Raw genomic sequence first — 19,392 nt, 5'->3', positions numbered from 1 at the left:
ACTCCCAACGAGATGATATGACAAAGATATTAGGGGCAGGTTGGGGAGCTCAGTTGGATTGGATGGTCAAGGAAGATTGGAAGCATTTCATCTGGTTTATATTCTATGTAGGTCACACTGGTTGTTTTGTGGAGAATGATTGATAGGAATCAGGGGTGGGAGAGTAGGTTGAAGGCTATTGCAGGGGTCAAGGTGGAAGATGATGGTGGGTGGAATGAAGGTGAAGATGAAAGAAGAGAGTTGTTTCAAGATACATGTTTGAGAAAAAGTGATCAAGACCTGTTATGCCAAATGTGGAAGATAATGGGAGGAAACCAGGAGAACAAAAGTGATTCCAAAGTATTGGTGTACACTGCTAGGCAGAGGGTTTCACTTACTGACATACATAGGTTCGGGAAAAAATTAAGAATTTTGCTTTGGAAATGTTAAATTTGAGAGCCCTATCAGACAGCCAATGGTGACCAAGTGGTCAGGTGAATACATGAGTCTGGAGTTCAGGAGGAAGGTCAAGGTGGAGGGAATTAATTTGAGAGTGATCACCAGAGATGATATTTAAAACCATGAAACTTGATTCAACAGGAAAGGGAATAAATAGAAAAGGACAATGGAGAAATCTACAATGGGTTTGAAAAATTTAAATAAATATAGAATAAATAATATTTAATAAGCAAATATATTAATAAATGGTATTTATTAATATTTGATAAATTAAAGACATTTGCTCTACAATGACTCATATATTTCTCTAAGTTATTAAGAAGTACTAAATTTAAAGAAAAAAGAATGTACTTTTCCTGTGCCAATGAGAAACATTTGTTTTATTTGTTAGACTGAATATACATGAGAGTTTGTTTTATTTGTTTTTGCCTTATTTCTGATAGGTTTTTTGCCATTGGTCTTGAAAGCCAATGCAGTGTAATGTTTCAATTCTCAAATGTTTCCTTGTGGATATTAGGTTGGTGGCTTTCTTATGGCAAATTAATATTCCATTTCAAGACTTGCTTTTCTGCCATTGCTTGGCACACATAAACTGCATTCCTTAACTGAAAGTATACTTTGAGAACTTGAAAGGTAAATCTGACAAGATATGTAGATATGTATATGTATGTATGTGTGTGTGTGTATATATATATATATATATATATATATATATATATATCTCCAAGATTAAAATAATGTTTAGGGTCTCTGAGTGCCTTTTATCCATTAACTGGAGTGTTTTCACAAATTGATTTTATGGTAATGTGTCTGTAATCACATCATGTACTTTGTTTTAAGGTAAACATTCTTCCAGAGTCACTGAGTTTATTTTACTGTTCTGAAGGAGAAGAGGTAATTTTCAAAATACTTTTGACTAACAGAGAATTGCTTATTATACATCTTGTAAAATTACAAACATTGATTCAAAGTTGTTTTCCATGGTGATCAGTTAGCATAAAAGGCCTTTAGAGATTGCATTTTATATTCCACAGAAGAAACAATAAACTTTTGAAGTCTAGATGACTAGGAATTTCTGGGTATGTTTTAACAGACAACATTCAAGGTCCCTGTGTGTATGTGTATATGTAATTACTAAATACAAAGCAAGATTTCATGTTGGAAAATGTTTTCTTAGTCTCTATTTAAAAATTTCTAAAGCCATTGAAAATGCCTTTACTCTTTAGAATGTATGTATGTATGTATGTATGTATGTATGTATGTATTGGTATCAGGGATTGAACCCAGGGGCACTCAACCACTGAGCCACCTCCCCAGCCCTATTTTGTATTTTATTTAGAGACAGGGTCTTATTGAGTTGCTTAGTGCCTCAGGATTGCTGAGGCTGGCTTTGAACTCAAATTCCTCCTGCTTCAGCCTCCCGAGCTGCTGGAATTCCAGGCATACGCCACTGTGCCCAGCTTGATGGTTTTGGTCACTCCTCTCTTCTGTCCATCCAGGAGTTTTTGTCTGAGTGGAGAAAATTAGAAAGGTTGGGAGTCAAGGAGCAGATCTCTGAGGCCTGGGCCTGGAGAAGCAGTAATGAGGAAGCAGAAGGCTTACAAGTTGGAAAGGGTAAAACTAGAATGCTAACAAGTAGAATATAACATACGGCAACAATGACTTTGGAAGCACTGACCCTACTTTCTCAGTGTGTAAAGTGGAAAGAAAAATACTCTCTCTGTGGTTGGGCTGATGTTTATCTTGACAATGAAAATGACATATGGATGGCAAACATTACCACTTGTGTAAAACAAACACTTTGATTTGCAAAACCGATTCTGCTCACTGCTCTGTTCTTCTTCAACAGGAAACTATCCCATTCAAGGCTGGTTCAACTTTATGGGGTATGTATACAGCAGAAGCCCCTTTATATTGTGACAGAGTTTATGGAAAATGGCTGTCTGCTTAACTACCTCAGGGACAGAAAAGGAAAGCTTAGGAAGGAGATGCTCCTGAGTGTGTGCCAGGATGTGTGTGAAGGAATGGAATACCTGGAGAGGAACTGCTATATCCACAGAGATTTAGTGAGTATGGTGCAAATTCCCTTCTTGTTTCACGCACTGTACCTGTGTTTGGAAGGAGACGGTCATTACTTCCAATACTTTGAAGAATGTATCCTCTGACTTCATTTTAAAACCTTTCCTCTTTAAGTAATTTGTTGTGAAATGTAGTTTTACTTTTTTTATTGCCCAGGGATGTTGAAACCTAGTATTTTATTCTAAATGTGCCTTGAATTAATTAACCACCTATTCCATCAGTTAATCACAATGGATTTACTTTGGTTTATCCTCTTGCTTTCTCCCTTCTGTTTACTTTCCTTCCACCTTACTTCCTTTGAACACGTAATCAAACATGTGCCAAGTGCCTAGTCTATGCCAAGCACTCTTCTAGGTACTTGAGACAACAGCGAAGAGCAAATTCCAGTGGTTCTCTCCCCGGGGTGCAGTTGCCACAGTGTGCAGCTGTTTTGGTTCTGACAGTACTGCAAGACAGCTAGTTATTGGCATTACTGAGGGAAGGAGACTAGAAATGCTTAGAGCATTCCGATTTTTAAAAAAATTACTATCTTGTCCCAAACCAAATGTTAACAGCACTGCTTCCCTTTTTCGCTACCTCCCCTGCAATAACGTGTTCTGTTCATTGCACATTTACTCAAGATATTCATTCTATTCCTTCTACATCCTTCCATGTCTCATTTCTGAATATAAAAATTAACTTAAATGAGTATTTGAAGGTTCTATAAGAAACCTCTGACACTGTCACCTAGAACTAATCCTGTTCTTCCATCACATCTGACCAAGAGTGACCATATTTCTGTTTCTGTCACTTGTCTGCGTTATATAGGGGAGAGAAAGGAGGCCTAGTTACCTTGGCTCTGGTACACCTTGGGAAGTAAGCTTATCCCACCCATGACTCAGAACTCTCATGACGTTTATTTTTTACTGCTTCATATAATAGTTAATTTTTTACATTGTTTACTAGCTGTATGACCCTGTGCCAGCCTGTTAACCAGTAAAACAGTATTAACTATAGTAACTCCCTTGTATGGGTTTGGTGGGAGGAGTCCATGAATGACTATGTGCAAGCTCGTCAAACAGTGCCTGGCTCATCTGAGAGTTCTGCAATGTAATTGGGGCTATTACAGGGACAGATCCCTGTTCTTCATCCCTCATGGCACATCTCCCAGTATCCAGCACATAGGAGCTATTGAGCAAATTTTTGAATGGATGGATGTGGTATCTGTTGCACCTAGCTCACTTTTCTGGTCTCTATAGGTTTGTCTTTCCTGGGTTATAATTCAAAACTCAGTTATGCGACCATCCTCATTGTTCTGTTTGCTCCAGGTAGTTTCCCACAGGTTCTTCTATGCCTGGTATCTCCCTTGATTGTTTTCTTTACACTCTATTTTATCTACCTACATGCTCCATAAAACTTATCAGCTAATAACGAGTCTGTTCTGTCAAGGACGTTCTTGTGGTTTGGCTTGGAGATCACTGTTGGTACCTGCCGGCGTTATCCTTGCTGGCTCCTTCCAGTTTACCATTTCAACTTTCTTGCCTTTTTCTTTTCTTTTTTTTTTTTTCATACTACAGGTTGTGCCCACAGGTGCCAGCCCTTGTTATTTTGTTTTATTTTTTTAATTTTGAGACAGGGTTTCTCTAGGTTGCCCAGGCTTGTAAGGAATAATAATAAAGAGGAGACAGAGAGACAAGGTGCAGAGGCAGGGCTCTTTGTTTAAGTGGCCACCTTTATTTATACCACTAGGTTACATTAGGTCATTAGTACCATAACCACATTATTATTTAGAGTATCGGTAAGGTTGCTTATTCTGCAGGTACATTTCGCAGTTACAATATGCAATGTTAGGAGCTTTGTGTAGTTCTCAAGAAAGTCCATTGTCTGAAGTTACTGTTAGGCAGGCAGCTCCAGAAGCACAGGAGCTTGATGAAACATTGTAGTTATATAACAAACAAGTTCTTCTATTCCCAGGAGCTATGTGCCTGCAATCAAGGGCGAGGCTTGATGAAGCTCTAACACAGAGGCATCTCAGAGCATTGCCATACCAGCTAGACATTGCACATTTATTAGCTATATTATTAGATCCTAAGAGAGATTACAGGGCATTCTAAGGGTGCCTATTACTGCCCGCACCCCCAACCCCCTGGGAGTTTTCTTACCGGGGCAATGCTTCCCTGTACATTTCCATGATCAGAATCCCTACACAGGTTGCCCTCCAACTTGTGCTCCTCTTGCCTCAGCCTCTGGAGTCACTGGGATTACAGGTGTGCACCACTGCACCTGGCTAAGTTTTTTGCTTTTGTTGCTGGACCCATTGAACCACAAATTGGCTGAAAAGAAAAAAAATTCTATCAAGCAGTTCAACTTTATGATGCAAAACAACCAAATTAATGATTTTCTTGATTAAGTTGGTAAAGATGGATCGTTTGGGCGTCAACTATTTTATGTTGATTTTATATTGTACCATATTTAGTTCACTGCAGTAATTTTATATGAAATTATCACTACAAAATAGTTATCTTCAGTGAAATTTCAGTTTTTAAACTATAATTTCTTAATTTTTACCACCTAGTAGAGATCCTAAAGATATGAAATGACTTTTCTTATCTACCATGGATATTGGGTTTCTTCTTTTACTTGATAAGTAACAAACATACTACGTTTAGGCAAAGACTCATTGTTTATCATTGTTAGATTAAATTAATCCTCATATTTATGAAGTATATTTCATGAGAAAGATTAAACATTTTAAAAAGTGTTGACATTTCAATTTGTTACTACATTAAAGAATCACTAAAATTCATCCTATAAGGGCAGGCTATTAAATCATATGTAACGTTGGTAGGTATCATTATAACAATAGCATGGCTGGCCACACCAAGGGGTGTGTGAAAACTAAGGAAAAGGAGAACAGATGCTTTTTTCAGTGCTGGGAATGACCCAGCATCCTGTGCAACACCCCCAGCTCAGAAACTCTTGAAGGAAAAACTTATAGTCAAATTGGATTATTTTTTTCCTTTTATAGGCAGCAAGGAATTGTTTGGTCAGTTCTACATGTATAGTAAAGATTTCGGACTTTGGAATGACCAGGTAAGTGATAAATCTAGATATAATTTAAATCAGCTATATTTATATCTGTATCTATATTTTTCACTCATTATAAGGAATCTTACATTTATCTATGGAGAAATTGAAGTTGTTCTCCTCTGCTCTTTTCATCTGGGGGAAGTGTTGGTGTGGTTGTGTGGCCCGCTGACCCACTTTGGATTTCAGGACATGTGCCAGTTTTAACTGTGAGATAGGCATTTACTTACTGTGGGCTATTCTTATCTTTCAGGTCATCATTAACAAAACTATGGTAGATCTTAAATCAAAAAGAATTTCTCAGTCCACTCATCTGTGTAAGATTAAGAAAAATACTTTCCTGATAAGTGTAGATTTTTGGAAGGAAAAAGGCAAAGATGTATTTGTTCAGCCCCGACTTTCTAGGTCACCATCCCAAACACATGTATTATGGAGTGGAGTCGCTGGCTTCAAGTCTACAACTCAAGAGTGTGAGAGATTTAGCCATGTATTTTGCAATTCAATGTAATTTACATTTTGAGTCCCCTTTTCTTTGGGGCGCTAGAAACTTAACATCAATAAATCCAGAGTTTCTCTCTGACTTTCTTCAACATCAGTGTCCCACTTCTGGATGTGTCATGGGGCTGGGTTCTGGAAGGGAGGTGACTTCTCTGGTCCTGCTGTTATCCATGCACAATGACATTTTTGTAACCACCATCCTCCTGCTTCAGCCAGCCACACACAGGTGACTTCTCACTCATTCTGAATTTCTGTCTGCAAATTCCTTCAGAACTGGCATTCTCTATGACTAGAAAATTCCATAGATCTCACATACCTAGGCACATCCACAGGCATTTATTCTCTGGAATTTTTGCCTTTCCTGGGCCATCATTTGGGAAAGGTTCTGTTTTGATCTTGAGTCTCATTGACCCAATATAGGAGTGGGAGCATCTTTTCCTGCTATGTGACCTGGGCCACCCTTATAGTGTAGAAGATATCACCAATGCCTGGTACTCCTTTTCTTTCCCTTCAGTTCTTCCTTTCTCTTAGCCCAGGGAATCTTTTTCTAGGTAAATGGATGAATGGTGGTGGTGGTGTTGGTGAGAATTCATGATCCATTTCCCCAATGTCTTATTAATAATCCAAATGGTGTTTGCTCCTTTGTTTCCTCTTATTCATTCTTTATCTAAGCAGAATGACCTCTGACTCAATATGGGAGATCTTAAAGGTGGTGTGAGATGGAGTACATGGGGGAAAAGTGGGAGTGTAGGGGCAGCATTAATACATAATTTAAAAATTATAATTATAATTTATAATAATAATAAACAATTTAAAATTATATTGTGTATTCAAGGGGCAACAAGCACACATTAGTTGTTGTATCTTCTCTCCAGATTCCCATACTTTGACATTTCTGCGTACAATTCTCAAAAAAAAAAAAAAAAGAGAGAGAAAGAGAGAGAGTTTCATATCTTTTTAAGGAAAGGACAATTATTTAGAGTTTGTCTACTTCTCCCATGCTCCCTCTCCCTGCCCCACTATAGTCAGTCACCTTATATCAGAGAAAACATTCGTCATTTGTTTTGTTTTTTTTGTTTGGAATTGGCTAACTTCATTTAGCATTATCTTCTCCAGTTCCTAGTTCTTTTTATCATGCCATTATATTAGAGATTTTCACATCAAAGTGTATTCTGCTCCTATGCTTTTATTCTCCCTTCCCCTTCTCTATGCCCCACAAAAATGTGTACATGAAAGAAAATATAGCATTCAATTTAGAATTCATTCTTTTTCAGTCTAAGAAGGCTGGTCTTTTATTTCTTTTTTAATAATTTTGGCTGTTAGAACATTTGGAATGCCTCTTTATATAGTTAAGAATGAATCAAAATAAACATATAGAGTAGGCCACTATTTTGAACTGAGGAATTGTTATGGTTTTCTAAGATCCAATGAAAATAAACACAATGAGATTTGGTTTGGGGAGAAAATCCTCTGAAGGATAATTTCACACTCTGCTAATGAGAAGAGAATGTATATTGAACCTTTCTGGGGTAAAATATGTCTTTTGGCAAATCAGGGATTTTAAGTTAATAGATCGTGGAGGTAATTAACACAGTGTGTTTTGAATCTGGTGACTGTAGGTATGTTTTGGATGATGAATATATCAGTTCTTCTGGAGCCAAGTTCCCAATCAAGTGGTCCCCGCCTGAAGTTTTTCATTTCAACAAATACAGCAGTAAATCTGACGTCTGGTCATTTGGTGAGTGAATTCAGTGCTCCTTTGGTGCTGCTTATTTTATTTAAATGGGTAATCTTTTTATCTTTATTTCTTAATAAAAGGCAACCTTTTTTTTTTACTTTTGTTTTAGTTTTATTTTTTTTTTAATTTTTATTTTTTTTATTTTTTATTGTTGGCTGTTCAAAACATTACATAGTTCTTTTTTTTTTTAATTTTTTATTGTTGGCTGTTCAAAACATTACATAGTTCTTGATATATCATATTTCACAATTTGATTCAAGTGGGTTATGAGCTCCCATTTTTACCCCATATACAGATTGCAGAATCACATCAGTTACACATCCATTGATTTACATATTGCCATACTAGTGTCTGTTGTATTCTGCTGCCTTTCCTATCCTCTACTATCCCCCCTCCCCTCCCCTCCCCTCCCCTCCCCTCCCCTCTTCTCTCTCTGCCCCCTCTACTGACATTCGTTTGTCCCCCTTATATTATTTTTCCCCTTCCCCTCACTTCCTCTTGTATGTACTTTTGTATAACTCTGAGGGTCTCCTTCCATTTCCATGCATTTTCCCTTCTCTCTCCCTTTCCCTCCCACCTCTCATCCCTGTTTAATGTTAATCTTCTTCTCATGCTCTTCGACCCTACTCTGTTCTTAGTTACTCTCCTTATATCAAAGAAGACATTTGGCATTTGTTTTTTAGGGATTGGCTAGCTTCACTTAGCATAATCTGCTCTAATGCCATCCATTTCCCTGTAAATTCTATGATTTTGTCATTTTTTAATGCAGAGTAATATTCCATTGTGTATAAATGCCACATTTTTTTTATCCATTCATCCATTGAAGGGCATCTAGGTTGGTTCCACAGTCTAGCTATTGTGAATTGTGCTGCTATGAACATCGATGTAGCAGTGTCCCTGTAGCATGCTCTTTTTAGGTCTTTAGGGAATAGACCGAGAAGGGGAATAGCTGGGTCAAATGGTGGTTCCATTCCCAGCTTTCCAAGAAATCTCCATACTGCTTTCCAAATTGGCTGCACCAATTTGCAGTCCCACCAGCAATGTACAAGTGTACCCTTTTCCCCACATCCTCGACAGCACTTGTTGTTGTTTGACTTCCTAATGGCTGCCAATCTAACTGGAGTGAGATGGTATCTTAGGGTGGTTTTGATTTGCATTTCTCTGACTGCTAGAGATGGTGAGCATTTTTTCATGTACTTGTTGATTGATTGTATGTCCTCCTCTGAGAAGTGTCTGTTCAGGTCCTTGGCCCATTTGTTGATTGGGTTGTTTGTTCTCTTATTGTCTAATTTTTTGAGTTCTTTGTATACTCTGGATATTAGGGCTCTATCTGAAGTGTGAGGAGTAAAGATTTGTTCCCAGGATGTAGGCTCTCTATTTACCTCTCTTATTGTATCTTTTGCTGAGAAAAAACTTTTTAGTTTGAGTAAGTCCCATTTGTTGATTCTAGTTATTAACTTTTGTGCTATGGGTGTCCTATTGAGGAATTTGGAGCCCGACCCCACAGTATGTAGATCGTAGCCAACTTTTTCTTCTATCAGACGGCGTGTCTCTGATTTGATATCAAGCTCCTTGATCCATTTTGAATTAACTTTTGTGCATGGCGAGAGAAAAATACAGTCTTCTCATGCCATGCTCAGTGGCGCATGCCTGTAATCCCAGTGGCTCAGGAGGCTGAAGCAGGAGAATCCAGAGTTCAAAGTCAACCTCAGTAACTTAGCAAGGGCCTAAACAACTTAGTGAGACTCTGTCACTAAATAAAATGTAAAAAGGGTTGGGGATGTGGCTCAGTGGTTAAGCGCCCCTGGGTTCAATCCCTGGTACCAAAAAAAAAAAAAAGTATTTTTGTAGCTGTGCTTCCTGTTGTGCTCTAACCACATCCAGACCATCTTTGGCAACTGGCATCAAACACCTTTTACATTAGTCTGTCTTTTTGGAACTTTTTCTTCCTTGGTGAGCACTTGTTTTAAAACCCTAGCAAAGACTCTACTGATCTAACAAACAAACCCAACCAACTTTTCTATCTTACAAAGATTTTAAGGAAAAATGATCTTAAGTCATCACTGAATTTATGTGTGTTTAATAAACTTTATTCCTTAACTACTAAGCAGCCTGTTTGTCAATTGCTCAGTTGACAACCTGAACTTAAAACCTGAATTAGAAAAAAAAAAGTGGTTCCATCTCATTTACTTCATTACCTTTACATTTTGTAGGTTTAGACATAGGTGTCTTTAGGATCTGTTTGTTCATTTATACTGGGTGATATTCTTCACCGAGGAAGAGAAACCATGGAACCATGTCTAATGTAGTCTGTTCTTTGGCTTGATTCTCAAAACATGGCAATAAATATGCAGAACCCTATCTATTTTCTTTCATTCAGAACTTCCTGGATAACTTTTGGGTTTGGGCCCTAAGAAGGGTATGAATTTTATTGTCCATAGTAAGGTTATGCTTGTATTGTTGCTCTCATTACCTCTCCATTGCCTTATGGTGCTGTAGGTAATGTTTTATGCTTCACTGGGGAGCATAGGTGAGTTATGAGACCTCTGAATAGTGATACAAAGGCTTCATCTCTTTCCTCAAGTGGCTACAGAACAATGAGAACCGCCTAAATATTACCTGACCACTTTTCTCTCTTCCTCCCTGGACAGTGAACTTCTTAAGGAGGTGAAATAGTTTCATTCTTATAGAATCATCCGGCCCTAGAATAGGCCTGGTTTCTATCCGATACCAAATAAATATTTGTAAAACAGGTTTATAGTTAAAAGAACTCAAATTGGGAGTTCTTAAAGGAGTTTCACTAGTCAATCAAAAGTCAATCAGTGATTATTAAACACTGCCTTATGTACAGAGTTCCCACTAGACAGTCTAGGTCCCTGCCCAGCAGTGTGGTATTTCAGTAAAAGAGGAACCTGTGCCATCCACCGCTGAAAAACTTAGTCTTAGCAGGCAGCAGAGGTTCACACAATTCTGTCATTTTCTATGGAGTAGCAGAAAGGCTCATTGATTTCAGGGCGTGGGGATGTGAGCGGTACTTGGAAATGAAATTGCCGCCAGCATTTTCTTCCAATATGGAGGTCATCAAAACAAATGGAAAAGGAAAGATTTTGCCTTCTCTGGGGTTGTGTTTGAGTTACAGTACTCTTCAAAAACTCAGGTGTGCATGGCCTGATTCCTAGATAGAAGAGTCTCATTTTGGATGATTATAACTCAAAGGCTGAAGAAGAAAAATAATAAAATAAAATAAAATTAAACAGTAATTTGAAGTCAACTGTTCTTGCAGTTCTAGGTAACAATTTCCCACCAACCTCTTGTTTTTGTGCATTTTATTCACAGGAGTTTTAATGTGGGAAGTTTTCACAGAAGGAAAAATGCCTTTTGAAAATAAGTCAAATCTCCAAGTTGTGGAAGCCATTTCTAACGGTTTCCGGCTGTATCGCCCTCACCTGGCACCCATGTCCATATATGAAGTTATGTACAGCTGCTGGCATGAGGTGAGTGTCCTGCCTTTCCTGGTTGGCAGCCCCAGCACATGAAAGCAAACCTGTTCTCACCAACGTTACCCAAGACTCATGGCAGTAAAAGCTGCTTGTCTTCTTGATGACCCTGAGGGACAAAATCCTCATTCTATTTGAAACTCCCACTCTACAGTCATGTGTGCATTGTGTTTTTCACAGTGGCCTCTCTGCTGAGGAGCTCAGTATATCTGCCAAATCTTATCTTTATAAGATGAGTTTTTGCAGAAACTGTTGGTGTTACTGAAGCCAAAACGATGAGATATGACCTTTTAAGAACTGGTCGGTGAACCCCAGGGTAGAACCACGGTTTGCTAAACTTCCACATTGAAAAAGAAGGCTGGTGTTTTATTTCCTTCACTCCACTTTGATTTTCCTTGCTTTTCAAGGTTGGAAGGAATGGGTTTCATCTCTCTATGGCACTTAAGACTCCTGCTGGAGAGAAAAAAGCAAACTAGAAATGAAAGCAGAGTGTGTGCCAGCAATCACCACTTAGAAATCATCTCTCAGGAGCCCCGTTTCTTCTTTTGTTGAAATGCCAAGTTTAAAAAATAAAGTAGAGGGGTTTCTGTCCCAGTTCTGCCTTTTCTGGGCACTGACTCAACACACCCCTCTGCTCTCATCAGACTCCCCTGCGGCTTTGAGAGCTCTATTCTCTTTGCCGCTGATGGTCTCAGGCTAGAAAAAATCACAGCCCCATGAGGAGTTTCCTCCTGCCTGAAAGAAAAAAAAAATATCACTCCATTCCTAAACCACAGACACTGGAAAAGCCAGTATTTCAAGAGCAATGTGCTCGTTCCCATTTCAGGAATTATGAAAATTCCCAATGCATTAAAATATGTTACACATGATTAATTGGTCCACAGGGAATCTTGAAAGATATAGGAAAATGTTAAGTAAGTTGTTGGGAGCAAACAGCTGTCTTAAGAACATCTTGCAATAACAACATAGAGAGCTCAGGAATATACACATGATAGTTATAATGGTTTGACTTACAAAAGTTCACCTTTACAATAGTACAAATTGGCATACACTCAATAGAAACCATATTTTTAATTTTGATTTTTTTTTCCTGGGATAGAAAAATGAGGTATGATTCTCTTGAAGGACAGTGGGCAGAGTTGGTAAGCCACAGCTCCCAGGCAGCCACATATCACAGTAAACAACCAATACTCTAGGTTGGACAGTGTTACTAATCTATGATGTTCTGTAGATTAGGTGAATTGAATGCATTTTTGATTTATAATATTTTCAACTTATGATGGACTTATTAGGGGATAAACTCATCATAACTTCAGCAAATGTATATGAAACAATATACATGTATGTGTGCATAGAATACTTAGTGAGATGTTATGTATCTGTTGGATGTGAGACAGAGAAGGGGGAGGGGTAAATGGATTCTCCCAGAAAGATCAACAAATGACCTCAATCTCAAACTGTCACTGGAAAACTGATTAAAACAGTGTTTTCATTATGTTGGCTTATTTGTTAGCAAAAGTTGACTGTGTCCATTACTTTGCACCAAGTGTTTAGGCACCCCTAGACTCAAATGAGATCACATTACCACTGATAAACACATTTTATAGGCTCTGCCTGCAGAACTTCAGCCTCTTCAAGAGACTCCACAATTTATTTTTGGAGTCTCAGAGAGGACTCTAATGTGTGCTCTTATCATCTGCTCTGTCCTTTTTGTTGGAACCCTCTGTTTATGAGCCACTAAGTGTGGTGTCTTCCCCCACCCTGCTGACAGTGATCTGCGTGAGAATGCAAATATTGTGAATAACTCCATTTCCTATAGATTTCAAGGATGCTGAAAACAACAGCGCCATTTCTTCTTCCTCACAAATCCAGAGCCAAATCACATCCATCAGTGAAATAGAAAAAAATGTTCTGATTCCTGGCTCCATGACCAGGGATTTTGTTGACTGGGCCTAAAGACAGAACAGCCTGTGCCCCAGGATCCACAAAGTCACTCATGGAAACAAGTCTTTTGCTGTCTGAGTGAAATCCTTCTTTGCCCTTATATGTGTCATATCATCCAAATAGGGTTCCAGGGTGGTGCTGATGTCCGATAGATATTTCTGTAATGGTGGAAATGTTCTGTATCTGCGCTGTCAATATTGTAGCTACCTCTGGCTATTGAGGACTTGAAAAGTGATTAGTGTGACTGAAGAAGTGAACTTGAACTTTTATTTAATTTTACTTAATTTAAATTTAAATAACCACATGTGACTAGTGTTTATAGTTTTTTGTTTATTTGGGTACTGGTTACATTCCCAGACCTTTTTAATTTTTTATTTTAAGATGGAGGGTCTTACTAAGTTGCTTAGGGCCTCACTAAGTTGCTAAGACTGACCTTGAACTTGTGATCCTCCTGCCTTAAACCCCATCCCACCCCAGAGTCTGGGATTGTAGGCATGCACCACCATGCCCAGCTAGTCAGTTCCAGCCATTTTATTTTTGCAGTAATCTTTACTCTTACATTCACACTCTTGCCTTGTTCAAATGCAAATCATGCCATAGTGTATCAGCCAAGATGTCTTTCTCTTCTTTTTTGTGGAGAACCAGGCTGGATCCTGTTCTCTGCCAACAAGATCCACAGCTGGTGTCTGAGTGTTATTAGTTGAGCTGACTTCTTCATTTCCCTTTTCCAGACCCCTAAAGGCCGCCCAGCATTTACTGAGTTGCTACAAGTGCTCACAGAAATTGCAGAAACCTGGTGACCTGAAATGGAATGCCAATCCAGAGGATCATCTTGCGAAATTGTCACAAGAGCTAATCACGAGTGGGATGCCACTAAAGGGAATATCTTCCTTTAGAGCTGCTGATTCTTGGAAATAGGGCAGAGATCACAGGCTTTTCAAATTGTTTTAAGTTTGAGAACATTCTGACAATAGTTTTTCTGCATGTGTGAGAGGGATTTCTACACTCCTGTCTTATCTTTCACATCCATATGTGAAGATGGAAAAAAGACTCTGTTATGGTTTAGATATTAGAGTCCTCCCAAAGCTCATGTGTGAGATAATGCAAGAAAGATTAGAGGTGAAATGAATGGTTATGAGAACCTTAATCTAATTGGTGCTTTAATCCTCTGATAGGGATTAACTGGGTGATAACTGTAAGAAGGTAGGATATGTCTGGAGGACGTAGGTCATCGGGGACATGACTTTGGAGTATTTATTTTGTCTGTGGTGAGGGGACTCTCTCTGTTTCCTAAGGCCATGTCCTGAGCATCTGTACTCTACCACACTCTTCTACCATGATATTTGGCCTCACCTCAAGCCCCAAGGAATGGAGCCAGTTGTCTATGGACTGAGACCTCTGAAACCGTGAACCCTAAAATAAACTTTTCCTCCTCTAAAATTGTTTTTATTGGGTCTTTTGGTCACCACAGATAAACAGCTGACTAAAACAGGTTCCATAACAAATCTCCTAGTGACTGCTCTTCATGGCGATAGCTGAGAACCCTCGAGGGTACAGGAAAACCTGAATCTTCCCAAGGCTAAGGAAATTTCTTTCCTAAAGAAGAGTGGCTTTTGTACTTCAGTGTTCCATGCATAGAAGGTGAAAGTGGATTCTGCCAGGTCATGGAGTAAAGGAGCCTCTGTAGCAGAATTTTGTGCTTTGTAACTGTACAGATCTTTATAGAAATCATACCTTTAGGAACTACATGAAAGTGAGCATTCTGAAATGTCTTTAGTAAATCTTACCTTATGTTATTTAACAACCTTTTGTACATATGTGATTATTTTCACATGGTTGCTTGTATTCCAGTTTTAAACATTATTATAGGACTTAACCAAAGTTCCCCTTTGAACAGATCTTGATGATATTTCCATTTCCAGTGATGACCATTGTTAGGGGAATTCAGAACTGATTTCAGTTCTGAGATTTCACACTGTGTACAAGTGAGACTGGACAAATTAAGAAACCTTATTTTGTCATAGTAAATGCCTCCTATACTTTTCTATAAGATGACTTATTTTTTCCAAGGCAGGAGATACAAAATAAGATTACCAAATGTGACATTGACTCATTATTTCTGATGTCTAAGACTTTGAATTCAAAATGAAATAACAAGCAATCATGATTAAATCTTACTTTCTTTTGCACTGTTTGTAGAAATGGTTGGAAATTGGTTTTAATCATTCTAAGTGCTGCAGAAGTCCTATAAGAAGAAAGCACAAGTGTAATTACCATAAGGCTAACAATATATGTGTGTTAATTGTATACCGTCCCACCCTACATGATATTCTGGAGTAACATGGTTTATGATTCTCATTAGAGTCTAAGTTGCTGGTGGCTTTTAGATCATATTTTCTCCACTCAGAATTCTTTGAATATCAGTGTGCTCAATAAATTTGCATTACATCAAATAAGAAGAAGGTACAAGAAAAAGATGTGATCAATCAAGTAGTGGTTTCAGAAATGTTTGCATGAGATACTGAGATATTTCTGACACTATCACACCCTTTCTTTTGTGACTCTGGCCATGGTGAGGAAAGACAGAACACTCCAACTATTGAGACCTTAATTCAAATAAAACAAAGTCTATCTCAAGAGGGTAGGTGACTATTTTAACAGCAAATGTGCACAATACAAAAACTAATGTGTTTTCTGTATATGAAATAAGGTGTTTTTTTTTCTATTTTTATTAAGCTTTAAAGTCCTCATTCCCTTAAAAAAGAAAACCAACAAGAACAAAGTAACAAAGCCCCAGAAACAAACAGTGAGAAGCTAGCACTGACTATAGGGCATCTGCCATCACTAAAGAGGTACAAAGTACAGAGCAAAGAGTGACACCCAGAGATAAGTCATTCTAAGGGGTCATGTGACTGCAACTGCACCTCCCAGAGTACATATTGGCAGTTGGAGGCAATCTTTACACCTTTGTTTTAACACTTCAGTAAAGTTTAAGATACTAAATTAGAAACAAGAATAACTAGAGCTATTTTTCAATAAATAAGACTCCAGATAAAGTGTGAATACAAATGTCTGTGACAGAGATGTTCCATTCCTTGTTTAGCTGAAGAAATAAAAAAAAAAATTTAAAGAGGTTACCACACAACTTCTCCTGGGTATGGGCTATGTTTTGCAACTAGTTTTAATGTTTGCTATTGACACAAGGTCTCTGTGGGTAGTTGAGACAGTACAATTTTTAAACAGCTCTGCATGAGAAATGAACAAGTGTTTTAGGGACTGGTTGTACAGTCCTAAAAAAAGAGACAATAGGGGCTGGGGATATAGCTCAATTGGTATAGTGCTTGCCTCTCAGGCACAAGGTCAAATGGCAGAAAGGAGGTTTAGAAAAAAATGGAAGGGAATTGGAGGCCAAGCAGAAGATATGATCAGTGAAAATTATTTTGGGGCAAGAATAGTCACAGGAATTTCTTTCTTTAGTAAACTTTTTATTGAAGTCCAATACATGGTCCCATCAACTCATAGATAATATGTGGAGACTGGCAAGCAAACTGACAAGATATGACAGCATTTCATCTAGCACTTAGTTTTCTTAGCTTTGGAGAAGGATACAAGACAGGAAACAGAATATGCACAGCCTTCAGTCTCCATGAAAGTCTCCCAACTCTCCATGGACTCGGATGCCTAGCTCCCTCCTCACCTGCCTAGAGTGTGCATGATTGCTGGGGATGAGGCCGTGCTCTGTGGCTCACCTTCATGGAAACAGTTTCCCTTGGTTGCCTACCAGTCATATAGGCTTACAGTCCACAGGTCTCTCAGCCCTTTGTGCTGTGCCTCAGATTACAGGTTTCACAATGTACATAATAGGGATCTGACTTGGCACCTGACATTCCAAATTTATCTTAACTTAGGTCATTTCCAAAGGACTGGTGCTGGAGATAGTAAATAAAAAATTTCCCCAGGTAGACCTAGGTCTTGGAGATAAAGGGTACAGGCCTGCTATTAACCCTTTACTCACACACACATAAACACACACATAGACCATAAGTGTATAGCTTTCCTAACAGTCACAAAGTGAACACATCTGTGTAGCCAGACACAATCAAGAAGTGGCACATTTCCAGAGTTGCAGAAGCCATTCTCATTCCCTATTCAATTCACTAACCCAAGAGTAATTAATATCCCCCCAACACCATGAATTGGTATGGGCTATTTTTAATTTTTCATAAAGAAATCCTTCTATGAACAGAAGCCAGAACATGGATCTACCATCTTTCACTCAATATGTTCCTTTGACCTATCCATATTGTATTCATGTTAAGTTATACTTATTCCCATTTCTGTGTTGTCTTACATTGTATAATTATCTCATTCATTTATTCTACTTTTGATGGTTATTTGAGTTGTTTCTGATTTTTAACTATTAAAATCAGTGTTGCTATGAACATTTTCCTACATGTCTTTTTGGTGAAAATATGTGTACATTTTTGTTAGGTATATGCCTAGGAATGAAATTGCAGGGCACATACATAGCTTTTGTAAACAGTGTTAGGCAGTGTTCCCAGGTGGATATAAACAAGGGCACAATAGCAGCCATGTGGGAAGTTGCAATTGATCCACATCCTCAACATCTAGGCTCATCTCTATTGGCCTTGAAAAGGATGTAAGGGCTGTTAAGAGTGAGCTGGCTCAGATTTGGTTTTGTTTGTTGAACTGTGCTGCAATATAATCACTTTCTCCCACTCTTTGTTGTTAGCAACGCAGTGGGTTACATGTATAATTTAAAGTATGTAGTAATGGGGAGGATTGAAGACATTTGAGTGATACAAAAGAGAAAAAATTAGAGGTGTAATTCAGAGCAAAAAGAGGAAAATTTGATAGAAGAATTTGGAGCTGGAGATATAACAGATGTGAGCTTCTTATCAACTGAGGGATCCACATACACACACAAACACACACACACAGTTGGCTACTTGTGTCTCTAATTGCTTTGTAACATGTATGGGTCTTGTTAAATGTTTGATGAGAAATTTGATAGGTTTGGCTAAACAAGTTTGGGAGTTAGTATTGGAGTCAGATGCACCGCTTGACCTATGGAGAAACTGGAGAAGGGCAGGGAAGGACAGAAGCAGATACATAGCTGGATATGACATTCCTGAAGGCAGTAATAGACTAGAGAGCAGGAAGTTCTGTTCTCTTGGGCTGTCCATGATGGATCTTTCCTTCCCTGGTCCTTCTAGTTATTCAGTAGAGTGTGCTGGGATCGTGACTTCTGTGTTTGAATGGATTTTGTTGCATGTGTGGGGAGTATACAGGGTGTATTTCATATGTGGTTCTACATGATGCAGGACCAAGACCATATGAAACTTGCAGAAGCCTGAGAGGCAGAAGAAACTTCAGGCACATAAGGTGCCTTAGAATGTATCTATGTCTTTCAGAAGTTGGATACATATCAGTTGTGCACTTGCTACACTGAAGATGGGGTAGAGGTAGTTTCAGCCAGTTTAACTAGTTAACATCGGGGTTATAGATATTTAACTTCTAATCACCCTGGATAACTTGGAGAATCAATGAGTTCACACCTGGGTGACAGTAGCATTAGTGGACAAATCCAGACATAAACGGTATGAAATTTAGAATAGGCTATCTAACCGAAGAGAACCAGCAAATGATCTAATGAAGGAGAAAAGCATGGTCTGGGACCAGGAAGAGTCATTTTTCTGAGCCACACCTGAAGAAGAATTTTAGTACTCCTTTTGCCAGAGGAAATTGGATGTCAACTGGAGAACCTCTGTTCTAATTTCAATTTGTAATATTTCCAAAACTTCACGTGTTGGAGGGTCCCCAGTTCTGCAGGGTTCAGAGGTGGAAGTTGTAGGCAATGATTAGGGCCTCTGGTCTCATCATTGGGTTAAGCCATTGGCTGGATTATACCATTGATAGATGAAGAGACTACTAGGAGAGGGAAACTGGTTGAAGAATGTAGGATATTGGGGAAGTGGCCTTGGATTATATCTTGTCTCTGATTCCTCCCCGCTCCCACATCTCTTTGCTTCCTAGTTGCCATGAACTGAGCAGCTTTCTTCTGCCATCTCTTTCTGCCATGATGCTCTGCCTCACCTCAGGCCCAGAGCT

At 38.6% G+C, this 19,392-nt stretch overlaps 1 protein-coding gene across 3 annotated transcripts in view; it reads left to right on the top strand.

The window, feature by feature from the left end:
- Txk (TXK tyrosine kinase) overlaps positions 1 to 17,702 on the top strand; it is a 63,751-nt gene extending 46,049 nt beyond the window's left edge. For 2 of the 3 annotated variants that reach the window (XM_046458236.2, XM_046458173.2), the window contains 5 exons: positions 2,288 to 2,504; positions 5,525 to 5,589; positions 7,701 to 7,819; positions 11,156 to 11,313; positions 13,992 to 17,702. In XM_046458236.2, the coding sequence (XP_046314192.1) occupies positions 2,288 to 2,504; positions 5,525 to 5,589; positions 7,701 to 7,819; positions 11,156 to 11,313; positions 13,992 to 14,060 (628 nt within the window). In that variant the 3' untranslated portion in view covers positions 14,061 to 17,702. The remainder of the gene's footprint in view (positions 1 to 2,287; positions 2,505 to 5,524; positions 5,590 to 7,700; positions 7,820 to 11,155; positions 11,314 to 13,991) is intronic. The other variant, XM_046458314.2, reaches the window with a different exon arrangement.
- The last annotated feature ends 1,690 nt before the right edge of the window (positions 17,703 to 19,392 follow it).

The sequence above is a fragment of the Marmota monax genome, unplaced genomic scaffold (genome assembly GCF_021218885.2).
Source record: "Marmota monax isolate L192 unplaced genomic scaffold, Marmota_monax_Labrador192_F-V1.1 WCK01_AAM20220418_F8-fsc00025, whole genome shotgun sequence".
Classification (NCBI taxonomy): Eukaryota; Metazoa; Chordata; class Mammalia; order Rodentia; family Sciuridae; genus Marmota; species Marmota monax.
This window is presented reverse-complemented; position numbering and strand designations above follow the sequence as displayed.